General features: G+C 43.6%; 1 protein-coding gene across 1 annotated transcript in view; it reads left to right on the top strand.

The window, feature by feature from the left end:
* The window catches only part of LOC140390318 (uncharacterized), a 408,192-nt gene that overhangs the window by 141,096 nt on the left and 239,641 nt on the right, over positions 1 to 27,455 (top strand). The window contains exons 29-34 of the mRNA XM_072475373.1: positions 714 to 749; positions 16,399 to 16,425; positions 22,618 to 22,653; positions 25,051 to 25,077; positions 25,174 to 25,200; positions 26,532 to 26,558. Of these exons, the coding sequence (XP_072331474.1) occupies positions 714 to 749; positions 16,399 to 16,425; positions 22,618 to 22,653; positions 25,051 to 25,077; positions 25,174 to 25,200; positions 26,532 to 26,558 (180 nt within the window). The remainder of the gene's footprint in view (positions 1 to 713; positions 750 to 16,398; positions 16,426 to 22,617; positions 22,654 to 25,050; positions 25,078 to 25,173; positions 25,201 to 26,531; positions 26,559 to 27,455) is intronic.

The following is a 27,455-nucleotide window of genomic DNA, read 5'->3' as shown; positions in this document are numbered from 1 at the left end:
CTTGTAACACCAGGACCTGCAGGTTCCCCTTCAAGTCAGTCACACATTGACTTGGATCCACCTAGAATCCCCGTCCAGTCGCGCCCCAACTCCTCCTCCAATGCGGCGAAAATGACCTACTTCCCTTCTACTACACATTAATATTTGAGGCTTTGCGTTCCTCCGGCACTTCTGCTACTCATGGTGAGCCATGAAGCTTCCGGCCATTTAGTTACCTCTAGCTATTGGAGACAGAATTTTCTCCGTAGATAGAGGCGGAAGACCCGCCATGAAGTTCATGCAGGGCACGTAATAAGAGAAGTGCAGTGTGAGATTGCTCACCTTCGTACATGTACAGGTTTGTTGGCGGCACCCTGTCTGAAATCTCTTATTCCTGCCTGAGTTTTATTTTGCCTGCTCCTTGATTCTTTCTGTCTGTTTTCATTCGTGTCTGAATGGTCATATAATGTAACCAATTTGGCTGTCGAACCAGGTTCTTTAGACAATCACTCAACCACGTCATGCACTGCAACATCACCTGCTGTTTTCTCATTGTACTACGTTTTGTAGAAGATGCTCTGTTTTTAGGTCGGTTTTTCTGACTAACGCCAACTCCATGCCGTCGATTTTCTCTGTGAGCATTGGGAACTATTGTACTTCAAACTTCCTATCTTTGATACCATGCCCTTTGCCTCTCTTTCGTTGTGCCGACTCTCATATTTTCTTTTGTTCAGAATTAGAAAAGCTAAGGAAGCGTGTGAAAGATACAGGTAGGACAACAAATGTCACTTTGAACATCTGATAATAAAAAAATCAATGCTAACACTCAGTAGCGTAATTTGGCTTTATGGATCAGTCCACTTAATAATTATTATCTAGAAAGTTGAAAAAATTGTCAAAATATTTTGATACACAGATGCAGCTGAATCAATTTTATTTATATAATAGCAATTCCCAACATCTTCGAAAATTTGAAGGGAGCAGTTCTTCCAATAAATTTTTACTGCAGATTATATAATCACTGCTGATCGCACAGACCGACGTCTTTCGGTCCATCCTATCCACATTGGACACCAATGATGAACTAAATCAGGTATATTCATCCAAACAATTACCACCGCCATGCAAGTTTATTTATGAAGTACCCATCCGTCTCTTTTTATAATAGTACATGTTTTCCAATTTTCCACCTGCTCGGCAGTGGGTGCAAGCTCGTGACGACTTGTTGTGAAAAAATTAACTCCTCATAAAAATTGGAGGCATTGTAAACCATAAGGAAATAGTGCAAAACTACAAAGGATTTGAAAACTACTCTTATGGGTATACCTGCAGCAAATAGCACTCGATGCAAAGAAGTCTAAAGTGTGCTCACAGGTAGAAGGTGCTGAGACAATCTATTAGATATAGTGTACAACGAAAGTCGTCCTCGGAGAAGCGGGACTTGGATATATCTGCAGATAAATTATTGAAGGCTGAAGGGAAGATTGAGAGAGTTATGATTAAAGCATAACTGTTTCGTGGAATTTATCAATGCGGGCATACACAAATCTAATGACGTTATGTTGCCATTCTACAGGATAGGACCTTGAGCACAGTATTACGTCGCATTATGTGCGCAAAACGTTAGTGAGGATATGGAATTATTAAGGATGGTAAAGAAAAAAATTCGTAATGTTTCAGAGATAAGGAACTTCGCTTAACAGTTAACCTGCAAATTAGGTTGGCTTTCCGTCGAGGAAAGAAGGCTAATAGGAGATTTCACAGTGGTAGCGAAAATGATGAGGGATCTGAATAAAGACGATATGGAGAGGCTGTTTCAACTCAGGAAAGCACCGAAAAAGAAAGGGTACAGATTTTCTGCCATTTAACCAGTGCAAACTAACCAAAGATGATATGTGGACAAATGTTTTACGCAGCAAATTACCCTGATTTTAAATGCACAGCTTAATCGTGTGGTGGAGAGTCGGTTAAACCATTCAAGATCTAATGAAAGAGTGATCTGAAAAGGAAGTGCAGGTAAAATTATGGCCCATGGAGAGATGGCATGGTATTGTACGAGGTGCAATGCTCAGTCTGAGAGCAGCTGCTGTCATAAAGGTCAACAGTCTCCTTTCGGACGTAAAGAATTCAGTGATTCATTGGTAATAACGGAGTCTCTATGCGTCGCAGCACCTGCTCTTGAAACGGTTGGAAGAAAGAAATTTGCATGTCGACCTGATCAAAAATTATTCATCAACGTCAACAATTCTATGAATCTCCACTCAGCCTCATTCGCTGCAAGGAGAACAGCACGTGTTTTTAAAAATAAGACATGTGCAACCCGTGGGGAGACGGTGGTGTAGTGGCATCAGCACGGTCCGAGCCTTGCAGCGATCCAGAATAATGTTGGGATCCGATCAAGGCAGCTGAACGTGGAGCTGAATAAAAATCTGGAATTAGAAGTCTAATGAAGAGAACGTGACGATTGCGCTCTGGAAAAATAAAAGCTTCTGGTTCACTAATGTCCTTTATGGAAGGAAATCCACAGCCCTACCTTGTCTGGCCTATATCTGCCTCCACTCTCGAAACAATGTGGTTAAATCCTAAATGCCCCTTCAAGGGCAATAGCAAATGGGCAATGAATGCTTGCTGTCCGAGTCAATATTGCCCACATTTTCTGAAAGAACGAATAATGCTCCATCCGTTGAAACAGCCCGAACAATGTCTTCTTCAGCCGCTCAGCGATCATTACATTCCTCCTAAAATGGTTCGAGCATAACTGGATACAATGGTACAGCTGCAGAGAGAACTGGGCTTTCAATCATTTAGCATAATTTCGCTACTGTTGTACAGAATGGAAGAATCAAACCATCGCTTGGGCATTGCTGAGTAATTCTTCCTGCCTCCTTCAAAGATCGAAGCAAATACTCCCCATGTCATTGTGCATCTATACACTGTGTTCAACTGCGCCATTCAGGCAGTATTGTAACTCCTTATCCGATCTGCTGACATTCTTCACTTCACAAATATACATTTTCAGTTTCGCATTTAGTTTTCATGTCCATCCATGCTGCAGACGATTGGTATCAACAATCATTTTTGTACTTTTAAAATTTTGGTATCATCGGCAGTTTTATAAATTCTGCTTTTTATTTAATATATATGGTATATATTCATGATTTCGACGAGGGAACAAAATCTACATCTCAAAGTTTGCAGATGATACCAAGTTGGGTTCGAGGGTGAACTGTGATGAGTATGGGGAGATCCATCGGCATGATCTGGACAGGTTGGGTGAGTGGGAAAGTCAATGGCAGGTGCAGTACTATTTGGGTAAATGCAAGATCATTCACTTAGGAAGCAAAAATAAGAAGGGAGATTACGACCGGAATGGCTGTAAATTGGGAGATAGCCTGTCCAGCAGGACCTGGATGTCCTTGTACACCAGTTGTGAAGGTAACCATGCAGATGCAGCATCCGGCAAAGAAGATTAATGGTGTGTTGGCTTTAATTGCGAGAGTTTTCTAGTACAAGAGCAGGGATACGTTGTTGCAATCATACAGGGCCTTGGTGAGCCCACCTAGAATATTGTGCGCAGTTTTGGTCCCCTTTTCTGAGGCAGGGCGTAGTTGCTTTCGAGGGTGTGCAGCGAAGATTTGACAGGCTGATTCCGGTAAAGGCGGGACTGACGTACGTGAAGAGATTGACTAGGTTACGATTGTTTTCGCTGGAGTTCAGATGAACGAGGGGGGGATCTCATAGAGACTTATAAAATTATATCAGGTCTAGATAGGGTGGACGCAGCCAAGATGTTCCCGGTGGTGGCTCTGAGCAGAACCAGGGGTCACAGTCTGAGGATTCGGGGTAGACCATTTAGGACAGAGATGAGGAGACATTTATTCACCCAGACAGCCCTGTGGAATGCTGTATCACAGGAAGTAGTTGAGGCTAAGGCATTGAATACATTCAAGAGGTGGCTATACGGCACGAGAGGCGAATGGGGGTCAAGGGTTAAGGGGAGAGAGCAGAATTAGTCTATTGAGTTGGATAATCAGCCATAATCATGCCGAATGGCAGAGTAGGCTTTATGGGCCCAATGGCCTCTTCCTGCTCATATTTTGTGTGTTTCTATGCATTAAGACACATACTGTTTCTTCGCACTTCATACATAAACACATATATACGCAACTAAACAAATAACTAAGTGCATAACTGAATACACGTATAGCTGCCTACATTAACGCATAAACGTATGGGTAATCAAATCAATAAATGAATCAATGGATCAATAAAAAGTACAAATAAACATATACATTATTATTAAATAAATTACATTCAGGAGCTCGCTGGTTTTGTTCCTTCAGATATTTCTGGCCTGCACCACCGACTGTACATTACGTATTATGACACTAAAAGTGCCTATTGCGAGTGGTACAACCGAAGTATATATATATGCAAGGGTAACTAAGTCGGGTTTGCTGTTATGCTGGCCTTTTATGCTGAACGTCAGTCCCTGCAGGATTCCCGCCTGAATTTTTCATACTCAAACACGGAAAATAAAATAGCAAGCACAGAAATCAAATGGAAAAGATGCACAGATGCCGCCAATAGAAATGTGAAAATGAAGCAGCTGAAGAAGAAGAAGAAGCAGGAGTACAAAAAGGACATGAAGGAGTAGGAGGGACGACGGCTCAGAAGCAGAAGAAGTAGAAAGAACAGAAGGAGAAGAGGAAGATTTAGAAGCAGAAGAAGAATCATTTAGGGGAGGAGGCGATGTAATAGTAGAGGAATTAAAAGTAGAAAATGAAGTAACAATAGTCGAAGCAGAAGAAGTCGAAGAATACGCATAAGTAGAAGAATAAGATGTAGGAGTATAGGAAGTAGACGATGTAGCAGACGTTGACGATCTGCTGGCCATTTCCTTACATATCGCACAACGGAAAGGGCCGGTATAATAAGATTATGTTCTGAGTTCCTAATTATGGGCAAAGCCCGAAATAACTAACCAAGATAAACACATGTCTGAAGTCATCAGGCGATGGAAATTCTGGCTATCTCACCTGAGGAACTGGTCCATTTCTAAGTGGGCAATCCGGTAAGCGAAGATCAAATGTGTTCGAAAGCTGCGGTAAAAAAAAACTGAAGAGAGAATGACAGCTCCTTGATCAAAGAAGTAGTGTCGAAATACATAGACAACTGGAAGACGTTACCAGTGTAAAACGTTTGATGTCACATTGATTTTAAAAAGGCAAATCGAATTAAGTGTATTCCGTTTAGACACTATTATGGCTACTGTAGGCCCCCATTGCAGCCGCTGTTAAACACGGAAAAGGAGTTCACGTTCAGCTTACGATAAACCATACTTGAAATCGAGAAGTAATTTGATTGAGATTGACATTAAGAATACTGAAGGAGATTCGGGTAAGTTTATCCATTGACTGGAGTCAACTGGAGCACAACGTACAATGACAGTCGTCGGCTGTGGTAAACCAGCCCAGCCCGCACGTTACTACAGGAATTCCTCAAACAGAAAATAGGTCAGTCGAACATAAGACTCTTCACTCGAGATATCCCCTTCGTTTTCAATTGTTGAGATGTGGATGGACTCTCTGAAATCGTATTCAAAAATCCACATCAAGTAAATCGGACTGTCTCCCTATGTGGTGTTATGTGGTGGTGGGTGGGGATTGAGTTCATGCGTGGGTTTCTAAGTGCCATACCACGTTAGTACTGCATTATGGCAGATCATTACCGTGTTAATAAAAATATATTGGAACGCCTGATCCTCCAGAATTATTGGCATAACCGTGAATTGAATCGCACCAACAGCATTTACGCGTTCGTCATTGTCCAGATTAAGAACCTGAGCAGATAATTTAAAAACTGTTCCCAGAATCAAATATCATAAACAATGTACGAATTAGATACTTTCTTACTGTCTGACTTTGCAAAAATGTTGTACGTATTGTTAAGTGTCTGATGGAATGTATCCATCTTTCCAGGGTGAGTGAGATGCAATGATTATGAGTAATTATGTAATTAGTCAAATCAACATTAAATAAGTTGGAGGCGGTTAACTGAATCTGTATTTGCTGCTCGTACTTTAACCTTATTCAGACGTTGTCAGGTGGATGTGAGGCTTACTGTGCAAAAGGACAGGTTTGCTACTTTGAAGCGTCGGATGCACAGCATAATCATGGAATTGAGTTCTTCGTGGACAAATTGCAAAATTTACAATTTAACTCAAGGTCAATTGTAATGCAGACGGGCAAATGTGCACTGCTCTTTAAGATGTCTTTTTTTTTTTGGGGGGGGGGTGGTTTCGTCGAGTGACCCGTAGGTGTTCATTCTTTGATTCCAAGGTAGGAAACGCTTGCATGTTTTTTGTCACTAATTAATTCGCAAGTTATCTAATAAGATACATATATTTCGTAAAAAGGTAGAAAAGGCATGGCGTTGTCGGTGGCACGCTGCAAGGCCTGAGAAATTGGGCATATATTGCACCCTCGAAACAAAAATGCGGCAGCAGCTGCACTAACATTGGCTGAGGTTACTGATCGGGAGTCCAATTGCTGGTATGTCAGGAAAGTCGGAAAGAAGATAGTGCTCTGGATGTTAAATCGAAGAGCTTTTTCGATAATCGTTAGCAATTGTGTGTGAAATCTACTCACGTAATTCCACCATGCAATGATCGTAGAATATCGTCAGTGCAGAAGGAGGCCATTTGGCACATCTGAAGGAGCACTCTATCTAGACCCATCACTGTAACACCACCTAACCTGTACATCTCTGGGCACTAAGGTATAATTTTAACATGGAAAGTCCACCTACACTGTACATCTTTGGATTATGAGAAGAAAAGGGACCACCACGGAGCAAACACAGGGAGAAAGTGCAAACTCCACACAGACAGTTACCCAAGACAGGGATTGAACCCTGGTCCCTGGAGCTGTGAGGTAACAATGCGAATTGCTGTGCCACCATGATACGACTGGAAGATGGCGGACACAATCTCCTAATGGCGAAAAATAAACATGAAATAATTCCTCACTGTTTCAATTTCAATAAGGATGTGAAAGAATTGTTCTTGAATGTTTGGGAAAGAACAATTTTGAAAGAAGCAACTGTTCCTCCGGAATGAACTTCAGTTTAAACATGCTGATATCTGTTTCCTGGCGACTAATTTCAGCAGAGCTTTTCAGTAAAGGAGGCCAAGTAAGTTGTTCCCCTGAAAGAAAAATGATATATCCAAGCAGAGTGGTAGACTGAAGCTCATTGATTTGATAATGAGTGAGACAGGAAGGGCAAAAAATGTAACCGTAGTATTGCATTAGTAACTGCACATGATATGAACAATGAATCAAAATAACAATTACCAACTATACCTGGCTGAGAAAATTACTCACAAAGTAACAGACAATGCATACACAGAGAGATAAGTATTCCGATTTACTCAACAGTACAATGTCATGATGACATGGTGATCGAGGGTTAGAAAATGAGTAGGCCCATGACACAACATTTCAAAACGGCAGACATATTGGAAGAGGAGGCGGATGAGTCCTGATTTGGCGGAACAGATACAATAGCATTCTTAAATTACATTGGTTCGGAAGATCTGGAATATAATTTTCTGTAGAGAAGAGCAAGGAGCAGAAATGTGCGCGAAGCAACTTCTACACCTACAAATTCTAGCTGGTAAGCCTACACCGCTGGGCAACAAACGAAGTACAAATTGCTGAAACTTGTTGTCAAAACGACGATACGATGTTGGTGGGCAGTGTTTTTTAATCACATGGATGGACAGTTACATTTATTAAGTTGCCAAATTTGTGGAATTCAGAAAGGTTTTCATACATTAATTTTGTATGACTTCATTCCAAAACCGTAAACTCTGGAATCAGATAAAGTTACGCTATATTTGAATCAGCACGAGGCAAAGAAAGCTAATTAAAATGGACGACAGATTTTATGGCATGGTGTTACATAAGTCACTGTTGAGTCCCGAATTTGGTAACGAGCCGAATCGAAATGTAGGCGATTTTCCTCGGGATTTCCTGGAGTTATGGGAGAACGAGGTAAATTATAATACTCATCAGCTTAAAAGTCGTGCTCTTGTTTCCGCACCACTACTCAAAACCGTCGCCCAATCCCCGCAATGTAGGTGAAACGGCTTTGTCGGAAAAGTGTCCCGTACAATAAAATGAAATAAGAAGAAACAAATATTTGCTTCACCTGGAATGAGTTTTTGAGACGTTGCAATTCCGGAAGATATGTGGCAACATTTTGAACTGTACAAAATATCTTTACGTTCGAGCTGTTGCAGTGTTCCAATGAACACCAACATTAGCTCGAGTAACATGTCCATTTCTTCTCGTTATGCACTGTTTTTACAGTCTCATGAACACAGTTGTGTGTCCAAAAATTACACAGAAAAGGATGTAATTTACAATTTAGAACTCGATTTGTCACGTGCTTTCATATGATTATTCTTCAATTTTGGGAAAGAGATGTTCATTCTGCTGCCAGTCAAAATAATCTGGGGAAAGTATTTGTCTCTGTGCCAAAGTAATCACTCTCCCTCTGTAATTTCTTCAATGAAATGTTTTTCATTGAATAACGAGTCATCTCGACCCCAGATCTACTATCCACTGCGTTCTTCCTCGCGATTCCCACATTCGAGTAACAAAAGACACATCATATGTCGCTTTTACTTCTTTTTGGGGAAAAGTCATTTTCGATTTAGAATCGTAAACTTATTTCTAACTCCACCAAAGCGCTGTTACGTAATGGAATCCCGAGAAGCAGAAAAAAGCCATTAGGCCCATAGAGCCAACAAGAAACTCCGAGCGCTTAGCCCACCTACACCCATCCCCGCAACCCCACTTAACCTTTGGAACGAAAAGGCAATTTAGCATCGCCAAACTACCTAACCTGCAAAGTGCATCTAACCTGCACCTAACCTGCACAACCTGCACATCTGCACTCACGCCTTTAATTTGAGTTTCTCAGTATCCATAATATTTTATTTCTACTTTGGATACACCTATTCCATATATAATACAATGCAATGAAGTGGACTAACTATCAATATAAATAAAATGGAAACATGTGCTTGATTTTTGAAATGATAACGTTATTCAACCCCATGGCAATTTTTAAAGGAACGTGCTACAAATGAAAACAAATAAACCAACTGGATTGGATTTTCCTTATTGTCACGTGTACCGAGTTGCAGTAAAAAGTGTTTTGCTGGGAGCAGCTCAACAGATCATTAAGTACCTGAAAAGAAAAGGAAATAAAATAAAATACACAATGGAACAGCACAAGGTACACAATGAAATGAAAAAAATGAAAATCGCTTATTGTCACAAGTAGACTTCAAATGAAGTTAATGTGAAAAGCCCCTAGTCGCCACATTCCGGCGCCTGTTCGGGGAGGCTGTTACGGTAATGTAACTTACATAACACCGGCATCGGGTGAAGTACAGAGGGGTGCAGTGTTAATGAGGTCAGTCCAGAAGAGGATCGTTACCGAGTCTGGTAACATCTGGAAAGAAGCTGTTTGAGTCTGTTCGTGCGTGTTCTCAGATTTTTCGATATCCTACCCGAAGGAGGAAGTTGGCAGAGTGAATAATCCGGCTTGCAGGGGTCTTTTGATTATGTTGCCCGCTTTCCCCAGGCAGTGGGAGGTGCAGATGGTGTCAGTGGGTGGGAGGCAGGTTCCTGTGATGAACTGGGCTGTGTTCACGACTCTCTGAAGTTTCGTGCGTTCATGAGCCGAACATTTGCCATACCAGGCTGTGAAGAAGCCAGATAGGATGCTTTCTTTGGTGCATCTGTAAAAGGTGGTATGAGTTAATGTGGACATGCCGAATATCATTCGATTCTTGAGGAAGTATAGGCGCTGTTGTGCTTTCTCGGTGGCAGTGTCTACGTGGGTAGTCCAGGGCAGATTTTTGTAGATGTGTACCCCTAGGAATTTGAAACTGCTAACCATCTCCACCTCGGCCACGTTGATGCTGATAGGGGTGTGTACAGTGCTTTGCTTGCTGAAGTCAATGACCAGCTCTTTAGTTTAGCTGGCATTGGGGAATAGATTGTTTTTGCGCCCTCCACTTGGTTCTCTATCTCCCTCCTGTATTCTGACTCATTGTTATTCGAGATCCGGCGCACTATCGTCAGCAAAATTGTAGATGGAGTTGGAAACAAATTTTGCCAGCAGTCGTGTGTGTACAGCGAGTGTAGTAGGGGTCTAAGTAAGCAGCTTTGTGGGGCCTCAGTAACTGAAACAAAGATCACTGTATTGTTATGTTGGCAGGGCCACCTAAGGTTTAATGGTAAATGTTCTAAAATATCTGGTAATGATTAAGTTGGGAGAAACAATAAAGTACACACTTAAAAAGTGTTCAACAAATTCAACTTAATTTTTTAAAATGCACAATAAGAATAATTCGAATCAATATGTGACGTACTACGTAAGATAAGACTGCTGTAAGATTTTAAAACGTGATAAGCCTGATGTTTGAGAATGCTTTAAAAACAGATATGGCCTGCAAACCTTTCGTTAAAAGTGCAAAATGATTGTCAACGTCCCCTTATGGAAATTAATTCAAGAGAATAGATAAAAGAGCAGTGAAGTGCTCATCCCTTAAAATTACAAAGAGGCAAAATGACTGAATTTTAAAAATCATTAATTTTCAAGGGATGTGGGCATCGCTAGCTCGGGTACAGTTTATTGCCAATCTTTAGTTGGCCTTTAGAGCTGCTGGTGAGATGTCAGTTTTAATGCTGACATTGTAAAGCTTATGAGCACCTACACTTCGGTCTGGGGGGTGTTGCAGCATTTTCACCCAGCGACAGTGATGGAACGGCGATATATAAGGGATGGTGGTGGCGCATTGGTTTTGTCACTGGGCCAGTAATCCAGAGATCGGGATTCAAATCACAACAACGTAGATGGTGAAATTTGAAATCAATAAATTTGTGGAATTAAAAGTCTAAAATGCCTATATTTGTCATCAATGAAGTTTTTTTAAATCTTACCCCTTTCGGGATGGAAACCGATGACTCTTATCTTGTCTGTCCACCATATGACTGCAGAGTTACAGCAATGTGGTTCACTCTGAAATGCCCTTCTGATGGCCCAGCATCTCATAACCCTCATTGGCCATTAATTGCTGTTCTTGTCCTTCTAGATAGTAGTGGTCGTGGGTTTGGGCTGAATAATGATCGAACACATGATGTGGAGATGCCGGCGTTGGACTGGGGTGAGCACAGTAAGACGTCTTACAACACCAGGTAAAAGTCCAACAGGTTTGTTTCAAATCTCAAGCTGGCAGAGCACTGCTCCTTCCTGAGGTGAATGAAGATGTATGTTCCATAAATATACAACTAGACAAAGTCAAAGATGCAAGACATTGCTTTGAATGCGAGCGTTTGCACGTAATTAAGTCTTTCCAGATCGAGAGATAGGAGCAACCCAAGGTTTAAGAAGGGTGAACTGTCTCAAGCCAGGACAGTTGGTAGGATTTCGTAAGCTCAGGCCAGATGGTGGGGGATGTATGTAATGCAACATGAATCCAATGTCCCGTTTGAGGCCGTACTCATGTGTGCGGAACTTGGCTATAAGTTTCTGCTCAGCGATTTTGCATTGCCGCGCATCCTAAAGACCGCCTTGGGGAACGATTGCCCTGAGATCAGAGGCTGAATGCCCTTGACTGCTGAAGTGTTCCCCCAGTGGAAGGGAACATTCCTGTCTGGCGATTGTCGCGCTATGTCCGTTCATTCGTTGTCGCAGCTTCTGCATGGTCTCGCCAATGTACCATGCTTCGGGAGATCCCTTCCTGCAGCGTATGAGGTAAACAACGTTGGCCAAGTCGCACGATTATGTATCGTGTACCTGGTGGGTGGAGTTCTCACGTGTAATGTTGGTACCCCTGTCGATGATCTGGTCCGTCTTGCAGAGATTGCCATGGCAGGGTTGTGTTGTTTTTGAGGTTGCACGGTTGTTGAAAGGCAAGTATTGGGAGTTTGGGGATGACATTGGGAAGATGTTCATCTTCATCGATGACGTGTTGAAGGCTGCGAAGAAGGTGTCGTAGTTTCTCCACTCCCGGGAAGTACTGGACGATGAAGGGTCCTCTGTCGGTTGTGTCCGGTGTTTGTCTTCAGAGGAAGTTGGTGCGGTATTTTGCAGTGGTGCGTTCGAACTGTCGATCGATGAGTCGAGCGCCATATCCCGTTCGTACAAGGGCATCTTACAGCGGCTGTAGTTCCAGGAACCAGGAACATTTCTCGTCACAATGTACGGCTCGGCACTTTACAAGAGCATCCCCCATGACAACGGCATTGCTACTACAGCCTCAGTTCTCAACACCGACAACTGCCAATCTCCACAAACAATCCTGCAACTCATCCGCTTCATTCTGGATCACAATGTCTTCACCTTCCACAACAAGTTCTTCATCCAGACGCATGGAACAGCCATGGGGACCATATTCGCACCCCAATATGCCAACATCTTCATGCACGTTTGAACAAGACCTCCTCACCGCACAGGATCTTCAACCGACGTTATACACCAGATACATCGATGACATTTTTCTCCTTTGGACCCACGGTGAAGAATCACTGAAACGACTACACAATGACATCAATACGTTCCATCCCACCATCAGACTCACCATGGACTACTCTCCAAAATCGGTTGCATACTTGGACACACTGATCTCCATCAAGGACGGTCACCTCAGCACTTCACTTTACCGCAAGCCCACGGATAACCTCATGATGCTCCACTTCTCCAGATTCCACTCGAAACACATTAAAGAAGCCATCCCCTTTGGACAAGCTCTCCGTATACACAGGAGGTGGCGCGTAAGAGACGTTTACAGACGCTGAAAAATGCCCTTGTACGAACGGAATAGGGTGCTCAACTCATCGGTCAACTGTTCCAATGCGCCACAGCAATAAACCGCACCAAACTCCTCAGAAGACAAACATGGGACACAAGCGGCAGAATACCGTTCATCGTCCAGTACTTCCCCGGAGCGGAGAAACGATGTCATCTTCTTCACAGCCTTCAACACGTCATCGATGAAGATGAAGATCTTGCCAAGGTCATCCACATCCCCCCGCTCCCCCCCCACCACTACTTCCCTTCAAACAACCGCACAACCTCAAACAAACCATCGTTTGCAGCAAACTACCTAGCCTTCAGAACAGCGACCACGATACCACATAACCCTGCCATGGTAATCTCTACAAGACGTGCCAGATCATCGCCATGGGTACCACTATTACACGTGAGAACACCAACCACCAGGTATGCGGTACATACTCGTGCGACTCGGCCAACGTTCTTTAAGATTGTAGTTTAGTCGGGCAGCATGGTCGGCACGGGGTTAGAGTACCGAAGGGCCTGTTCCTGTGCTGTACATTTCTTTGTTCTTTGTTCTTTGTTATCTACCTCATACGCTGCAGAAAAGGATGTCCCGAAGGGTGGCACATTGGCGAGACCATGCAGACACTGTGACAACGGATGAACGGATTATGCGCGACAATCGCGAGGCAGGAATGTTCCCTTCCAGTCGGGGAATACTTCAGCTGTCAAGGGCATTGAGCCTCTGATCTCCGGGTAAGTGTTCTCCAAGGCAGCCTTCAGGGTGCGCAACAACGCACAATTGCCGAGCAGAAACTGATAGTCAAATTCCACACACATGAGTACGGCCTCAACCAGGATCTTGGATTCATATCGCATTGCATTCATCCCCCACCATGTGGCCTAGGCTTGCGAAATTCTACCAACTGTCCTGACAGTTCACACCTCTTTAACCTTGGGTTCCCCCTATCTCTGGATCTGTAAAGACTTAATTAACTGCAAATGCTCGCATTCAAAGCATTGTCTTGCATCTTTGACTTTGTCTGTATATATGTTTCTGGAACATACCTCTTCATTCACCTGAGGAAGGAGGAGTGCTCCGAAAGCTAGTGATTTGAAACAAACACGGAATTTTGCAGCATGGTAGCACAAGTGGATAGAACTGTGGCTTCACAGCGCCAGGGTCCCAGGTTCGATTCCCCGCACGGTCACTGTCTGTGCGGTGTCTGCACGTTCTCCCCGTATCTGCGCGGGTTTCCTCGGGGTGCTCCGCTTTCCTCCCAAAGTCCAAAGACGTGCAGGTTAGGTGGATTAGCCATGATAATATGGCCTTCGTGTAAAAAAAAAGATTAGGAAGGGTTATTGGGTTACGGAGCTAGGGTGGAAGTGAGGACTTAAGTGGGTCGGTGCAGACTCGATGGGCCGAATGGTCTCGTTCTGCACTGTCTATTTTATGTTCTATGTTCTAAACCTGTTGGGCTTTTTCCCGGTGTTGTAAGACTTCTTACTGCGAACATATGAGACAGAGAAAACAAACACTGATTTGAAATTAACAATTAAAACGTCGCTCTTCACGATTTTGCAGGAAAGGAAACCAATGCACTATCGGCAATTTAGCCTAAGTTTGAGTGAAGAAAGTTGGAGACGAGTATCACCAAACTCATAAAATCAAAGTACGATCACACATAATAGATGTGTGTTTTACAAAAAGAACATGTGTTCGATATTTTTATACATACGTTTTGAGAACCAGTTTGCAGTTTCTGTGAAATTCCAAAATAAAGTAATCCTTCCCTAGAAAGATTGCTCCGAATTCTTCCCCATAAAGATCTTAACGGACAGGAGACAGGAGATAGATAACACTGATAAACGGGGCACTTTCAATTTGGCAGGCCAAACACATGCATCTGAACTGATATGAGAAGTCCGCTCTCAGTTGTTTACAGTCTACATAAGTCCCTAAGTGAAGAGACAGAGTATACGTTTTAGGTTTACTATGGACACATAATTATGAGGTTGGTGTGGTTCGTTGGACGGCAACATGGCAGATAGAGGCATAGAGTCACAGATGTTCACAGCATAGAAACAGGCCCTTCGGCCCAGCTTGCCCACGACGCCCAGTTTCTATCACTAAGCTCGTACCACTTGCTCACATTTGGCCCGTGTACCTCTCTACCCATCCTGCCCAAGTAACTGTCTAACTGTTTTTTACAGGAGCAAAACGTACCCGCCTCTACCATTGCCTCTGGTTGCCCGTTCCAGATGCTCACAACCCTCTGTGTGAAAGAAATTCCCCTCTGGTCTCTTTTGTATCTCTCACCTCTCACCTTAAACCTATTCCCTCTAGTTCTCGACTCCATTTCCTTTGGGAAAAGATGTTGACTATCTATCTAATCTATGCACTTCATTGTGTTATCGAGCTCGAGAAGATCACCGCTAAGCATTTTAACAGTTTGCAATGCCTTAAACATCTGTTTTAACTCGTTGTTAATTGTTACTACCTGAATCGCAAATTACATTCAGATAATAAACTATTCGACATAAGTAGATTGACATTGAACATTTGGGAATCAAGAAGAGTGCCCAATGAGGGATCACGCTTTGCTTCGGGGCAAACTTGCTGGGCTGTTAAAATGTAATTTTTAAATGACACTGGGTTATTTTTTTCTCCTTAAATCACTATTGTTGTTTGGAAGTTGTAAGAAAAACTCAATATTCCTCCAAATTAATTTCTGTACAGATGATTATGTTTGTGTTCTTCAGATAATAATTTTTAAAACTCTTGTCTTTAAATCAATTAAATAGATTATTAGACTTATCATAGAAACAATTTTGAAAATTTCCTAAGTAAATGCAACAACAACAATAACCTTGTGCCAGTTCATCCATGTCAGAGGAGCCAAAACGAGGCATTTATTTCAAAACTACAATACGCTTCGAAACACCTTCTTGAACCTTTGCCATTCACGCAGATTGGGATTCCGCTAAAAAATAAGTAGATGCGCCTCACGAAATTTCAGCCACCGAATTAAAGAGCAATCATATATTCATAATGCACAATATTGTGCGGTTTCTATTTGAATGTCGTATTAAATACGGTACAATATGTGAATGACGGTACCTGATCAAGAAAACAGATGTCGGCAACAGGGCAGTTTCTGGGACATTCTGGGGAATTACCGAAAACTCAAGGTACGTTTTAATGTTGGCATTGGTGGTTTTCCTCGTTATGAGAAAAATGGTTCACAATGTTTTTTATAAGATATATTTCTGATTGTTTCAACGAGGGAACACATATTTCCAAGTTCCTAATATTTAAAGCACGAGGGAAAGATATGGAGAATTCTGGATCCTTTAATGTATTGAACTCAAGTAAGGGACAGCAGAATCAATGTCGGAAGAACGCAAGGTGAGGTCCAGACAATATATCTCAGCCCATCAGATGTTTGATGTTTGGACATACGTTCTGCACCTGAGCGCACGTGGGGACATTCTCTGGTTCCTGACGTGCACATGCCATGAACATTGAAGTTCAAATTTAAACATATTCTCTTCCAGAATCGAACTTGTATGACAAAGACATCCGTAAGATATTTTCCATTGGGTGATTTCACGCATGTTTTCCTTCTGCAAAACCTAACGTCCGCGACCATACTAACGTTGATTTTTTTTTCTTCAAAACATAATACACGAGTTCACAGTGGGAAACTTTCATTGTTGTCTTAATAATTGATTCAAAATTGCCGGTGCTTTCATGATGTTGTTGCCATTACGGAGACCTGGTTGAGGGAAGGACAGGATTGGTAGCTAAACATTCCAGGATTTAGATGTTTCAGGCGGGGTAGAGGGGGAGATAAAAGGGGTGCAGGAGTTGGCTACTGGTTAGGGAGAATATCACGGCTGTACTGCGGGAGGACACCTCAGAGGGCAGCGAGGCTATATATGTAGAGATCAGCAATAAGAAGTATACAGTCACAATGTCGGGGTTTACTACAGACCACCCAACAGCCAGCGGGAGATAAAGGAGCAGATAGGTGGACAGATTTTGGAAAGGAGTAAAAGCAACAGGGTTGTTGAGATGGGAGACTTTAACTTCCCCAATATTGACTGGGACTCACTTAGTGCTGGGGCTTCGATGGGGCAGAGTTTGAAAGGAGCATCCAGGAGGGCTTCTTAAAACAATACGTAGCTAGTCCAACGAGGTAAGGGCATGTACTGGACCTGGTATTGGGGAATGAGCCCAGCCAGGGGGTAGAAGCTCCAGTAGGGGAGAATTTCGGCAACAGTGACCACAATTCAGTAAGTTTTAAAGTGCTGGTGGACAAGGATAAGAGTGGTCCTCGGGTGAATGTGCTAACTTGGGGGAAAGCTAATTATAACAATATCAGGCGGGAACTGAAGAACTTAGATTGGGGGCGGACATTTGAGGGTAAATGAACATCTGACAAGCGGGAGTCTTTCAAATGTCAGTTGAAATAAATTCAGTACCGGCATGTTCCTGTGAGGAACAAGGATAAATATGGCAAATTTCGCGATCTTTCGATAACGACGAATATTGTAGGCCTCGTCAAAAAGCAAAAGGAGGCATGTGTCGGGGCTCGAAGGCTGTGGACAGACCTATGTGGAATACAACGAAAGTAGGAAGGAACTTAAGCATGGAGACAGGAGAGTTAAAAGGGGTCACGAAAAGTCACTGGCAAATAGGCTTAAGGAAAATCCCAAGGCTTTTTGCACGGACATAAAAAGCAAGAAGGTAGCCAAGGAAAGGGTTGTCCCACTGAAGGACAGGGGAGGGAATCTATGTGTGGAGCCAGAGGAAATGGGCCCAGTATTAAATGAATAGTTTGCATCAGTATTCACCAAAGAGAATGAATTGGTGGATGTTGAGTCTGGCGAAGGGTGTGTAGAAAGCGTGGGTCACATTGAGATCCAAAAAGACGAGTTGTTGGGCATCTTGAAAAATATTAAGGTGGATATCCCCTGGGCTTGATGGGATTTACACCCAGAATACTGAAGGGGGCAAGAGCGAAATTGCTGAGGCCTTGACATAAATCTTTGGACCCTCACTGTCTTCAGGTGATGTCCCGGTGGACTGGAGAATAGGCAATGTTGCTCCTTTGGTTTAGAAGGGTAGCAAGGATAATCCAGGGAACTACAGCCCGGTGAGCCTCACGTAGGTGGTAGGGTAATTACTGGAGCGAATCCTTCGAGATAGGATCTACTCCCATTTTGAAGCAAGGGCTCGTATCAGCGAGAGGCAGCATGGTTTTGTGAAGAGGAGTTCGTGTCTCACCACCTTGATAGAGTTTTTGGAGGAGGTTACAAAGATCATTGATGCAGGTAGGGCAATGGATGCTGCCTATATGGACGTCAGTAAGGCCTTTCACAGTGTCCCTCATGGCAGACTGGCACAAAAGGTAAAGTCACATGGGATCAGAGGTGAGCTGACAAGATGGATAAAGAACTGGCTAGGTCATAGAAGGCAGAGAGTAGCAATGAAGGGTGCTTTTCTGATCGGTGGGCTTTGACTAGTGTTGTTCTGCAGTGATCAGAGCTGGGACCTTTGCTGTTCATAGTATATATAAATGATTTGGAGGAAAATGTAACTGGTCTGATTCGTAAGTTTGCGGGTGACACAAAGGTTGGTGGAATTGCGGATCGTGATGAGGACTGCCAGAGGATACAGCAGGATTTGGGTCGTTTGGAGACTTGGGTGGCGAGATGGCAGATAAAATTTAATTCGGACAAATGTGAGGTGATGCATTTTGGAAGGTCTAATACATGTAGGGAATATACAGTGAAAGATAGAACCCTCAAGAGTATTGACAGTCAGAGATATCTTGGTGTACAGGTCCACAGGTCACTGAAAGGGGCAACACAGGTGGAGAAGATAGTCAAGAAGGCATACGGCATGCTTGCCTTCATAGACCGGGTCATTGAGTATAAAATATGGCAAGTCATGTTGCAGCTGAATAGAACCTTAGTTAGGCCACACTTGGAGTATTGTGTTCAATTCTGACCGCCACACTACCAGAAGGATGTGAGGGCTTTAGAGAGGGTGCAGAAGAGATTTACCAGGATGTTGCCTTGTATGGAGGGCATTAGCTATGAGGAGAGGTTGAATAAACTGGGTTTGTTCTCACTGGAACGAAGACGGTTGAGGGGCGACCTGATAGAGGTCTACAGGACTATGAGGGCATAGACAGAGTGGACAGTCAGAGACATTTTCCCAGGGTAGAGGGGTCAATTACTAGGCGGCAGAGGTTTAAGGTGCGAGGGGCAAGGTTTAGTTGAGATGTGCGAGGCAGGTTTTGTACACAGAGGGTAGTGGGTGCCTGGCACTCGCTGCCGGAGGAGGTGGTGGAAGGAGGGATGATCGTGATGTTTAAGGGGCATCTTGACAAATACATGAATAGGATGGGAATCGTGGGATACGGACCCCGGAAGAGTAGAAGATTATAGTTTAGACCTGCACAATGGTGGGCGCAGACTTGGAGGGCCGAAGGGCCTGTTCTCGGCTGTACTTTTCTTTGTTCTTATTGTTTTCCTGTTCTAACTATCTGAATGCCATTGTGCTGAATCTTTGCTAACAAGATTCAGCAAAGCATGTGTTAACGATATGATCTGTGGGAAGTAGCACCTCATTATAATTTCACACGATTGTTGCAAAATTCTCAATGACCCAGTGTCAGTTGGGGTACATATAAACACGTTAGCCTCTGATATAATCGTTCCAAAGCAGATCGTCCTACAGCAGGAGTTTAAGCAGCAAAAAATAAACTACTCAACTAACAAGTCGGATATATTTGGAGCTGATCTGAGAGAAACTTTAAACTTGGAAATTAGTTCGGCCTGGGAAACAAGAGGTGCAAAGAATCGTTCTTGGTTTGCCCACCAGCGATTCATGAGCCTCCCGAATGGGTACAACATGTAACAAACATTCATGGCAAATGTGTTGATGCAGAGAGTTCCGAAAGCACTCCCCGATCGATTATCTGAGATGAATTGCATGCATTAAGTCCAGGATAGCAAATGTAACGGAGAAAGTGATTGTAGAGATATGGTTCTCCGGTTCAGTTCAAGAAAATGGCGCAGCGATAGCCTCGTTTATTTTATAAAACACTTGTGTTTCCCTGTTTAGCTGAACGAATTATGTCTGTTCAGCAAAGCCTATGGCATTCCAAAATATCACATGCTAACTGGGCAGCCATGTTGGTGACTTCCGGTATGAAATACTTACACTTTTTAAACTTGGCCGAGTTTGTGATAGTTGTACACAATGTGCATAACGACCTTGACGTTAGTGGCTACTTTAATTTTAGTTATTTGAGTCACTTCACATCATTTATGATGTTTGCAAATGGCCAGACATAAGGGGCTGGATTCTCTAACTTGAAGACTAAGTGCTATGCGGGTGTGGGAGCAGGGGCTTTTCAGCCAGATGAAATGGCGCAAAAGCTGCACGATCCTCCGTATGGTGGGGGGCTAGCAGCCATGCAGCGTAAAGCCCCAATATGTACCTACGGATACAGATGGAGGATTACCGAGTCCGTGGCTGTGCATGCGCACGCAGGTGGCCTGCAGCGGCTACGCCATACCTCGTGGACTCGGCCTGCCATATACTTTCCCCGTAACCCACCTCGCCACCCCCGGACCACCTCCCACCAGTGCACCCAGTACCGGACAAAGCGCCCCCCCCCCTCCCCTGCCCGCGGAATGCCTCCCCCTCCCCCGACTGTGGTCGCATTGAACTCATTCCGCAGCCGCCACGCCGGTTCACCAAAAAAAGGATATTTGATCCATGCCATCGGGAACTCGGCCCATCGGGGGTGGAGCATTGGGGAGTGTCTCAGTGACATCCTTAGGTCATCCCGATGGCGTGCCGCATAACCTTCGAATACGCTTTTTAGAGGGGGTAGGGCAATGTAAAAGCAGCAGCGCCCCAGATTTTGGTGCAAACCTAGATTCTCTGCCGGATCTCGGAATGCGATTTTGGTCACTGGAGAATCAAGCCGAAGTGGGCAGGATTCTCTGATTTTGCTGCAAAGTGCTGATGCCGGCGTAAACTGTCGCGTTTTACAACGGTACAAGCGACGCAAACACTCACCAATCTTGGGACCGGTGAGGGGCTAGCATTGGTACCGGGCAAAATTCCCTCCACGAGCGTCCGTGCGCAGATTTGATCATCCAAATACAGCTCCACAGGACACCCCCTGGAAACACCGTGACCAGCGCACCCCCCCCCCCCCCACCTGTTCCCCCAGCCCCCCCACCCGTTCCCCCAGCCCTCGTGGAAGCGCCCGCCAATAGCATGGCTCCGGGCTGACTGCAAGCGCTGGACACAGTCCAAGGCGGTCACGCAGGGTTCCCGACCGCTGAGACCACCAGTAATCCACGCAATCGAGAACTGCGCCCATTGTGTGCCGTGCATCGGGGAGGGCCTTCCAATGACGCGCCAACGCCGTTTCAACGATATGTGGCACCTGCCGTGATGACACCCGTTTGGAGGGGGAGAAGAATAGAACACCAGTGTTGAACCAATTTGAGCACCTGATTGGATTATCCGCCTGATCCTCGATTCCGATATTGGTCTTGGGACACGGACAATCCCACCCAGTGACTTGAAAATATGGGTTCGAATCCCCACTTTTGTGACTAAGTGGCGACGCCAGCCTGGGAGCAGTAGTATTTTACAAAGCCACAACCAGCCCCAAACGTTCACCAAGTCCCGGACGGGTGATGGGCTAGCAGCAGCGCCAGGTAAATCCCCCAGCTCCCGCGCCATAAACGGCCGGAAAAGTGCCGTTTCTGTGGCTCCACATGCATACAGAGACGACCTGCAGCGGTCGCGCCATGCAAGATGGCGCTGGCGACACATGGACGGATCTATCAGATAGTGCCCCCCCTGGAAACCCCAGACCAACGCCCCAACAGCCCCTCGCCTTAACCGAAGTCCCCATGGCCAGCGCCTGTTATGGCGTTGGGCGCAGCCCGCAGCCGCCACGCGAGGTTGAAGAAAACTGAGAGCCCAAGTGCTTCGCTCTATCATGAACTCGGCCCATCAGGGCGGAGCATGGGAGGGGGCCTTCAGGTGACGACCTGAGGCCGCCCCAATGGCGTGTGGCATTCTTCCCGATAATGCCGTTTTTGTGGGGGCCGAGCATACGATAAAAGGCGCCGCCCCCGAGGCGGTCGTAAAAAGGAATTCTCCACCAGATCCCCATTACGATATCGGCGTCATGAAAATAAACATGTAGAACACATATGCTTCAAATGTGATTCTGTCAATTAGTTTGCTCCGGCAATGTCAGTTCAGGCCGGAGGATATTGTCTTGGCAAACTCGATGCCTTCATCGTTTTGCAATTGTTTCTAATGCTCTTTTGGCTGTATTCCAACTTTTATTTCTCCCAATCCAGAGGATTTCTTTTTCTGACACGATTCATAAAACGCAGGCGATTCAATATGTCTTGAATTTGAAGTATAGACAATGCATGAGGCCATTCAGTCATGGAATTTGATATCCTAAACAATTTAGGGTTACCCAAAATACATCTCAGAAATGAAGGAGACAAAATAGGCAATGCGAGGAATTATACAAAACGTAGTCTCGTCCATCTTCTCCATACCTTGAAAGTTGTCCTGCATCTTTTGCGATTGCATAGTTCTCTGCTTTTTCTTTTTAGAAACAGCACATAAAAGTAAAAGTAAGGATCAAGAAACCATTCTGTGCTTCATTTTAGTTTCCACTTTCGCTCAAAATCAGATTTCTTTTTCAGAATTAAACCAAGCCAAAGAAGCTTCTATTGGTGCAGGTAAAATAAAAATGATGTCGGACTGAACTTATTAAATGGTTGTGTAAAACAAAAAACAAAGATACATTTCGTTCAACGCCTTTCTTATCCATAGAATTAAACAATCACGTGCATGGCAATGGACCATAAAACCATAAGTCCATAAGACATAGGAGCAGAATTAGGCCACTGGGCCCATCGAGTCTCCGCCGCCATTCAATCATGGCTGATGTTTACTCATCCCCATTCTCCTGCCTTCTCCCCATAACTCCTGATCTCGTTATTAATTAGGAACCTATCTACCTCTATCTTGAAGACACTCAGTGATTTGGCCTCCACAGCCTTCTGCGGTAAAGAGCTCCACAGATTCACCACCCTCTGTTTGAAAATATTCCTCCTGATCTCCGTTTTAAAGGATCATCCCTTTAGTCTGAGATGGTGTCCTCTGCTTCTTGTTTTTCCTACAAATAGAAACACCCTCTCCACGTCCATCCTATCCAGGCCTCGCAGTATTGTGTACGTGAATAAGATCCCCCTTCATCCTTCTCAACTCCAATGAGTACAGACCCAGAGTCCTCAACCGTTCGTCATACGGCAAGTTCTTTATTCCAGGGATCATTCTTGTGAACTTCCTCTAGACCCTTTCCAAGGCCAGCACATCCTTCCTTAGATACGGGGCCCAAAACTGCTCACAGCACTCCAAATGGGGTCTGACCAGAGTCTTAGAGAGCCTCAAAAGTAGATTCCTGCTCTGGTAGTTTAGCCTTCTTGACATGAATGCTAACATTGCCTTTACCTTCTTAACTGACGACTGAAACTGCAAATTAACCTTAAGAGATTCGTGAACAAGGACTCCCAAGTCTCTTCCAGCTTCTGATTTCCTCAGACATTCCGCATTTAGAAAATAGTCTCTGTCTAAATTCGTCCTTCCATAGTGCATAATCTCATATCTTTTACATTGTATTTAATTTGCCACTTCTTTACCTACTCACCTAGCTTGTCTAAATCCTTATGCAGCACGCCTGCTTCTTCAATACTACCTGTCTCTCTACAGATCTTTGTATCATCTGAAAACTTAGCAAACGCGCCTTTAGGACCTTCTCTCAGATGATTTATGTATATTGTGAAACATTGTGGTCCCAGCACACCACCAGTCACAGGCTGCCATGTGGAAAAAGTCCCCTTTATCCTCTGTCTCTGCCTTCTGCCAGTCAGCCAATCCTCTATCCATTCCATGATCCTACCCTCAACACCATGGGCTTTTAACTTATTCAAGTCTCCTGTGCCGCACCATGTCAAAGGCCTTCTGGAAATCTAAATACATCACGCCCACTGGTTCTCCTTTGTCTAACTTTTTACCTCATCAAAGAACTCCAACAGACTTGACAGACACGATCTCCCTTTGACAAAGCCGTGCTATCTCAGTCCTATTTTACCATGCACTTCCAAGTACTCCACGATCTCGTGTTTCATAACAGACTCTAAAATCTGACCAATGACCGAAGTCAGGCAAACCGGCCTGTAATTTCCCGTCATCTGCCTCCTTCCCTTCTTAAACAGTGGTGTTACACTGACCACTTTCCAATGCTCTGGGACCCTTACTGCCTCCAGTGATTCCTGAAAGATCATCACTAATTCCTCCATAATGTCCTCTGCTATCTCATTTAGGACCCTGGGATGTAGTCGATCCGCAGCAGGTGACTTATCCGCCATCAGACTTCCCCAGTACCTTCTCCTGAGTAATGGTCACTGCACGTAACTCTGCGCCCTGTTTCTCCTGGAGCTCCGGAATCCCACTGATGTGTTTCAACGTGAAGACTGATGCAAAGAAACTATTCAGTTCATATGCCATTTCTTTGTTTCCTATTATTACATCTCCAGCCACATTTTCCAATGGTTCAATGTCTATCTTTGCCTCTCCCTTACCTTTTATATATTGAAAAAAAATCTTCCTGTCTTCGTTTTTATATCCAGCTAGCTTTCACTCATACTTCACCTTCCCCTCTCTATTGCTTTTCTGTTGTCCTTTGCTCCGTTTTAAAGTCTTCCCAAACCTCTAGCTTCCCGCGAATCCTCGTCACACCTTATGTATTTTTTTTTAGCTTTTATGCTGTCCTCCACATCCCCCGTCAGCCATGGATGCCTTGTTCCCCCCTCAGCATGTTACTTCGTAACTAGGTTTCCGAGGTAACAGTAATATTCACTAAGTTGCGGCACTTAATGCGTTCATTCTTCCTGAGCAAATGATATTTTCCATTAGTGCAGCCACAGGTTGCCAGAAACGTTCAAATATATTGAATAACAATTTAGCTTTTCCAAAACCATTGTTCTATGTGTTGCTTCAAACAGCGAAAATCGGTTCGAGATTTGTGCGTCGCTTCATTATTTAACAGTAATAAAATTAATATTTAAATGCAGAAACAGAACTAAAGAAGAAGGAATCAGGTAATTTGTACTGTCATGGGTTCTGATCTTCATAACGGTTTTCCACCGATTTCAGAAATCGATCTTGAGTGACAATTTTTCAACAATTATCTTCAGATTTTCTTGCACACATTAAAGTAAAAGGTGAGTAACCATGGCCAAAATGCAGGTAAGAATAGAGAACAATTTCCTATGTTGGCTGGTTCACAAATTCAACATTAAGTGATTTTAAAATAAAAAGCAAGCTACGGAAATTTATGTGATGACCTGAAGTACCAAGTAAAGCCTTATGAACTATTCTAGTTAGACATTTTCCGCGACGATATTAGTTGCTAATTTGAACTCGTCTTTACCTGAAACGAAGTCCGAAAAATAAATTAAAGCCTTATAAATACCAATTTTAGATACATTAAATTAGAGAGATTTTTGTCTGCCATGCACAAATCCAAGGGCCTTTTTTTTTCTAAATTATACTTTGGACAATCAGGAGTCAAATACTTCAGGCTGTTTTTTTCTCTTCCAAGATATTTAACTAGCAAGTTTGAATAATTCAATGAAAAAAGCCTGGACGATTCTGGGCGATGCCCACATTAACATTCACAAACTGTTCTTTCTAGGTGGCATTTCGAATTATTAATACATTTTCTCAGAATTCAGTCAATTCTAACACCGAATTTGCATTGTATCTTTAATAAATGCTTACATGAATAGTAATTCAATATTGTATATCGGCTGTAACTTCCTGGGCGCAGCAATCAGTGGCGGATTGTGACTTCCGTACCTATTTACCTGCGCGTTCATTCTGAAGCTCTTGAGTTGTCTGCGCTCCCTGACGCAGATTGGACAAGGCGAGGGGGCGGTGGGCGGGGGTGTTGAGTGCAGGAGAACCGGATCATGTTGCTCCAGGCATATGTTGCCGCTCGAAAATAACTTTCAGCCAGCGAATGAAAGGTCAAAGGTATATTCATAATTCAAAATCGTATGCGTTTTCCACTTAAATGTCGTATTTATTGCTGTATACCTTGTTAAAGATATGTGCATGATCAGTAAACCAAATGTAAGCATCAAGGCACTTTGAGCTATTTGGGAAAATGGCTGACAACGTGCTTCTGGAAGTAGCTATTAAATTGGTATGATAGGGATTTTGTTCGTTCTGCAAGAAATGCTGCACTATGTTTTGTATAAGGCAGACATAGGTTTGATGAGGGGCCACTCTTTTCCAAAGTTCCCAATGCTAAAAGGCACGAGGAAAAGAGGTGAAACATTCTGGGTCCTTTAATGTATTGAACCCAAGTCTCGAACGACAAAATCAATCTCGGAGGAATGCCCGGAGGGGCGCAGGCAATGTATCTCAGCAGATCGCATGTTCGAAGTTTGAACATAAGTATTGCCTGTGTGCACGTGGGGACATTCCATGGTTCCTAACGCACATCTATGAATATTTCAAAGTTCAAATGAAACACTTTCTCTTACAGAAACGAAGCTGCACGAAAAAAATATGCGTAAGCTATTTTCCATTGGGTTATTTCAGGCATGTTATCTTTCCACAAAACCAGATTTCTACGTCTACACGAAAGATGTTTTTCTCTTTCAGAACGAATAATCGAGTTCAATCTGGGGAACGTTCTGGCTTGCCGTAATTTATAACTCAAAATTGTCTGTGCTTTCCAATGTTTCTCTCTCAGATACCACCTTTCGTCAGTGCTGCGAAGGGAAACTACCTGGAAATGTTATGCGATAGAGAAAACTGCACGTCCGTGGATAAAATTAAAGCACATGGCCAGATTTTAACGACTGTTACTAAAACACGGTCTATTTGTTTTGCAGCCTAAATCACGACTTGCATCGCTCCTCTCGCGTTCATGTCCTAGATTGAGCCACACCATTCCATAAAATTCATGCACAAAATTGCAAAGACCAAACAGCAAGCTGTTTCTCAAGACTTCTGAGTTCCTTCAATTGACGTCAAATAATGAACAGAACCTGGGGCAAATGAACCAGGATCACTGTAAACGAGCTCTGAACAATCTTTCAATTCAATTGTCAGGAATGACAGCTACCTACTCGGCGTTGTTAAATTCATTCCCCTGCCAGTTAGTGCGCATATTGACCAACACTATCTCCAACAACTTGAATCCAAATTCGTAACGATAATTAAATGTCGCATCCAGCCAAGCGGATTGATGTTAAAAGTTCAATTGTTTGCTCGCGGCTTGCAGGTTATTCTTTCCTTCCGAAAGGTCACCACTGCCTCTTTCATAAGTAATTGCCAGTTAAAGACAAGCAGCTAATTTGCATGTCTATGTACAATTATAACAATTACATAAACGAATAACATAAAATAAAAACATAATTAAACCAGGAAATATTAGTACGGTTACGGCTAGTTAAAACATATA

This window comes from Scyliorhinus torazame, chromosome 14 (assembly GCF_047496885.1).
Source record: "Scyliorhinus torazame isolate Kashiwa2021f chromosome 14, sScyTor2.1, whole genome shotgun sequence".
Classification (NCBI taxonomy): Eukaryota; Metazoa; Chordata; class Chondrichthyes; order Carcharhiniformes; family Scyliorhinidae; genus Scyliorhinus; species Scyliorhinus torazame.
This window is presented reverse-complemented; position numbering and strand designations above follow the sequence as displayed.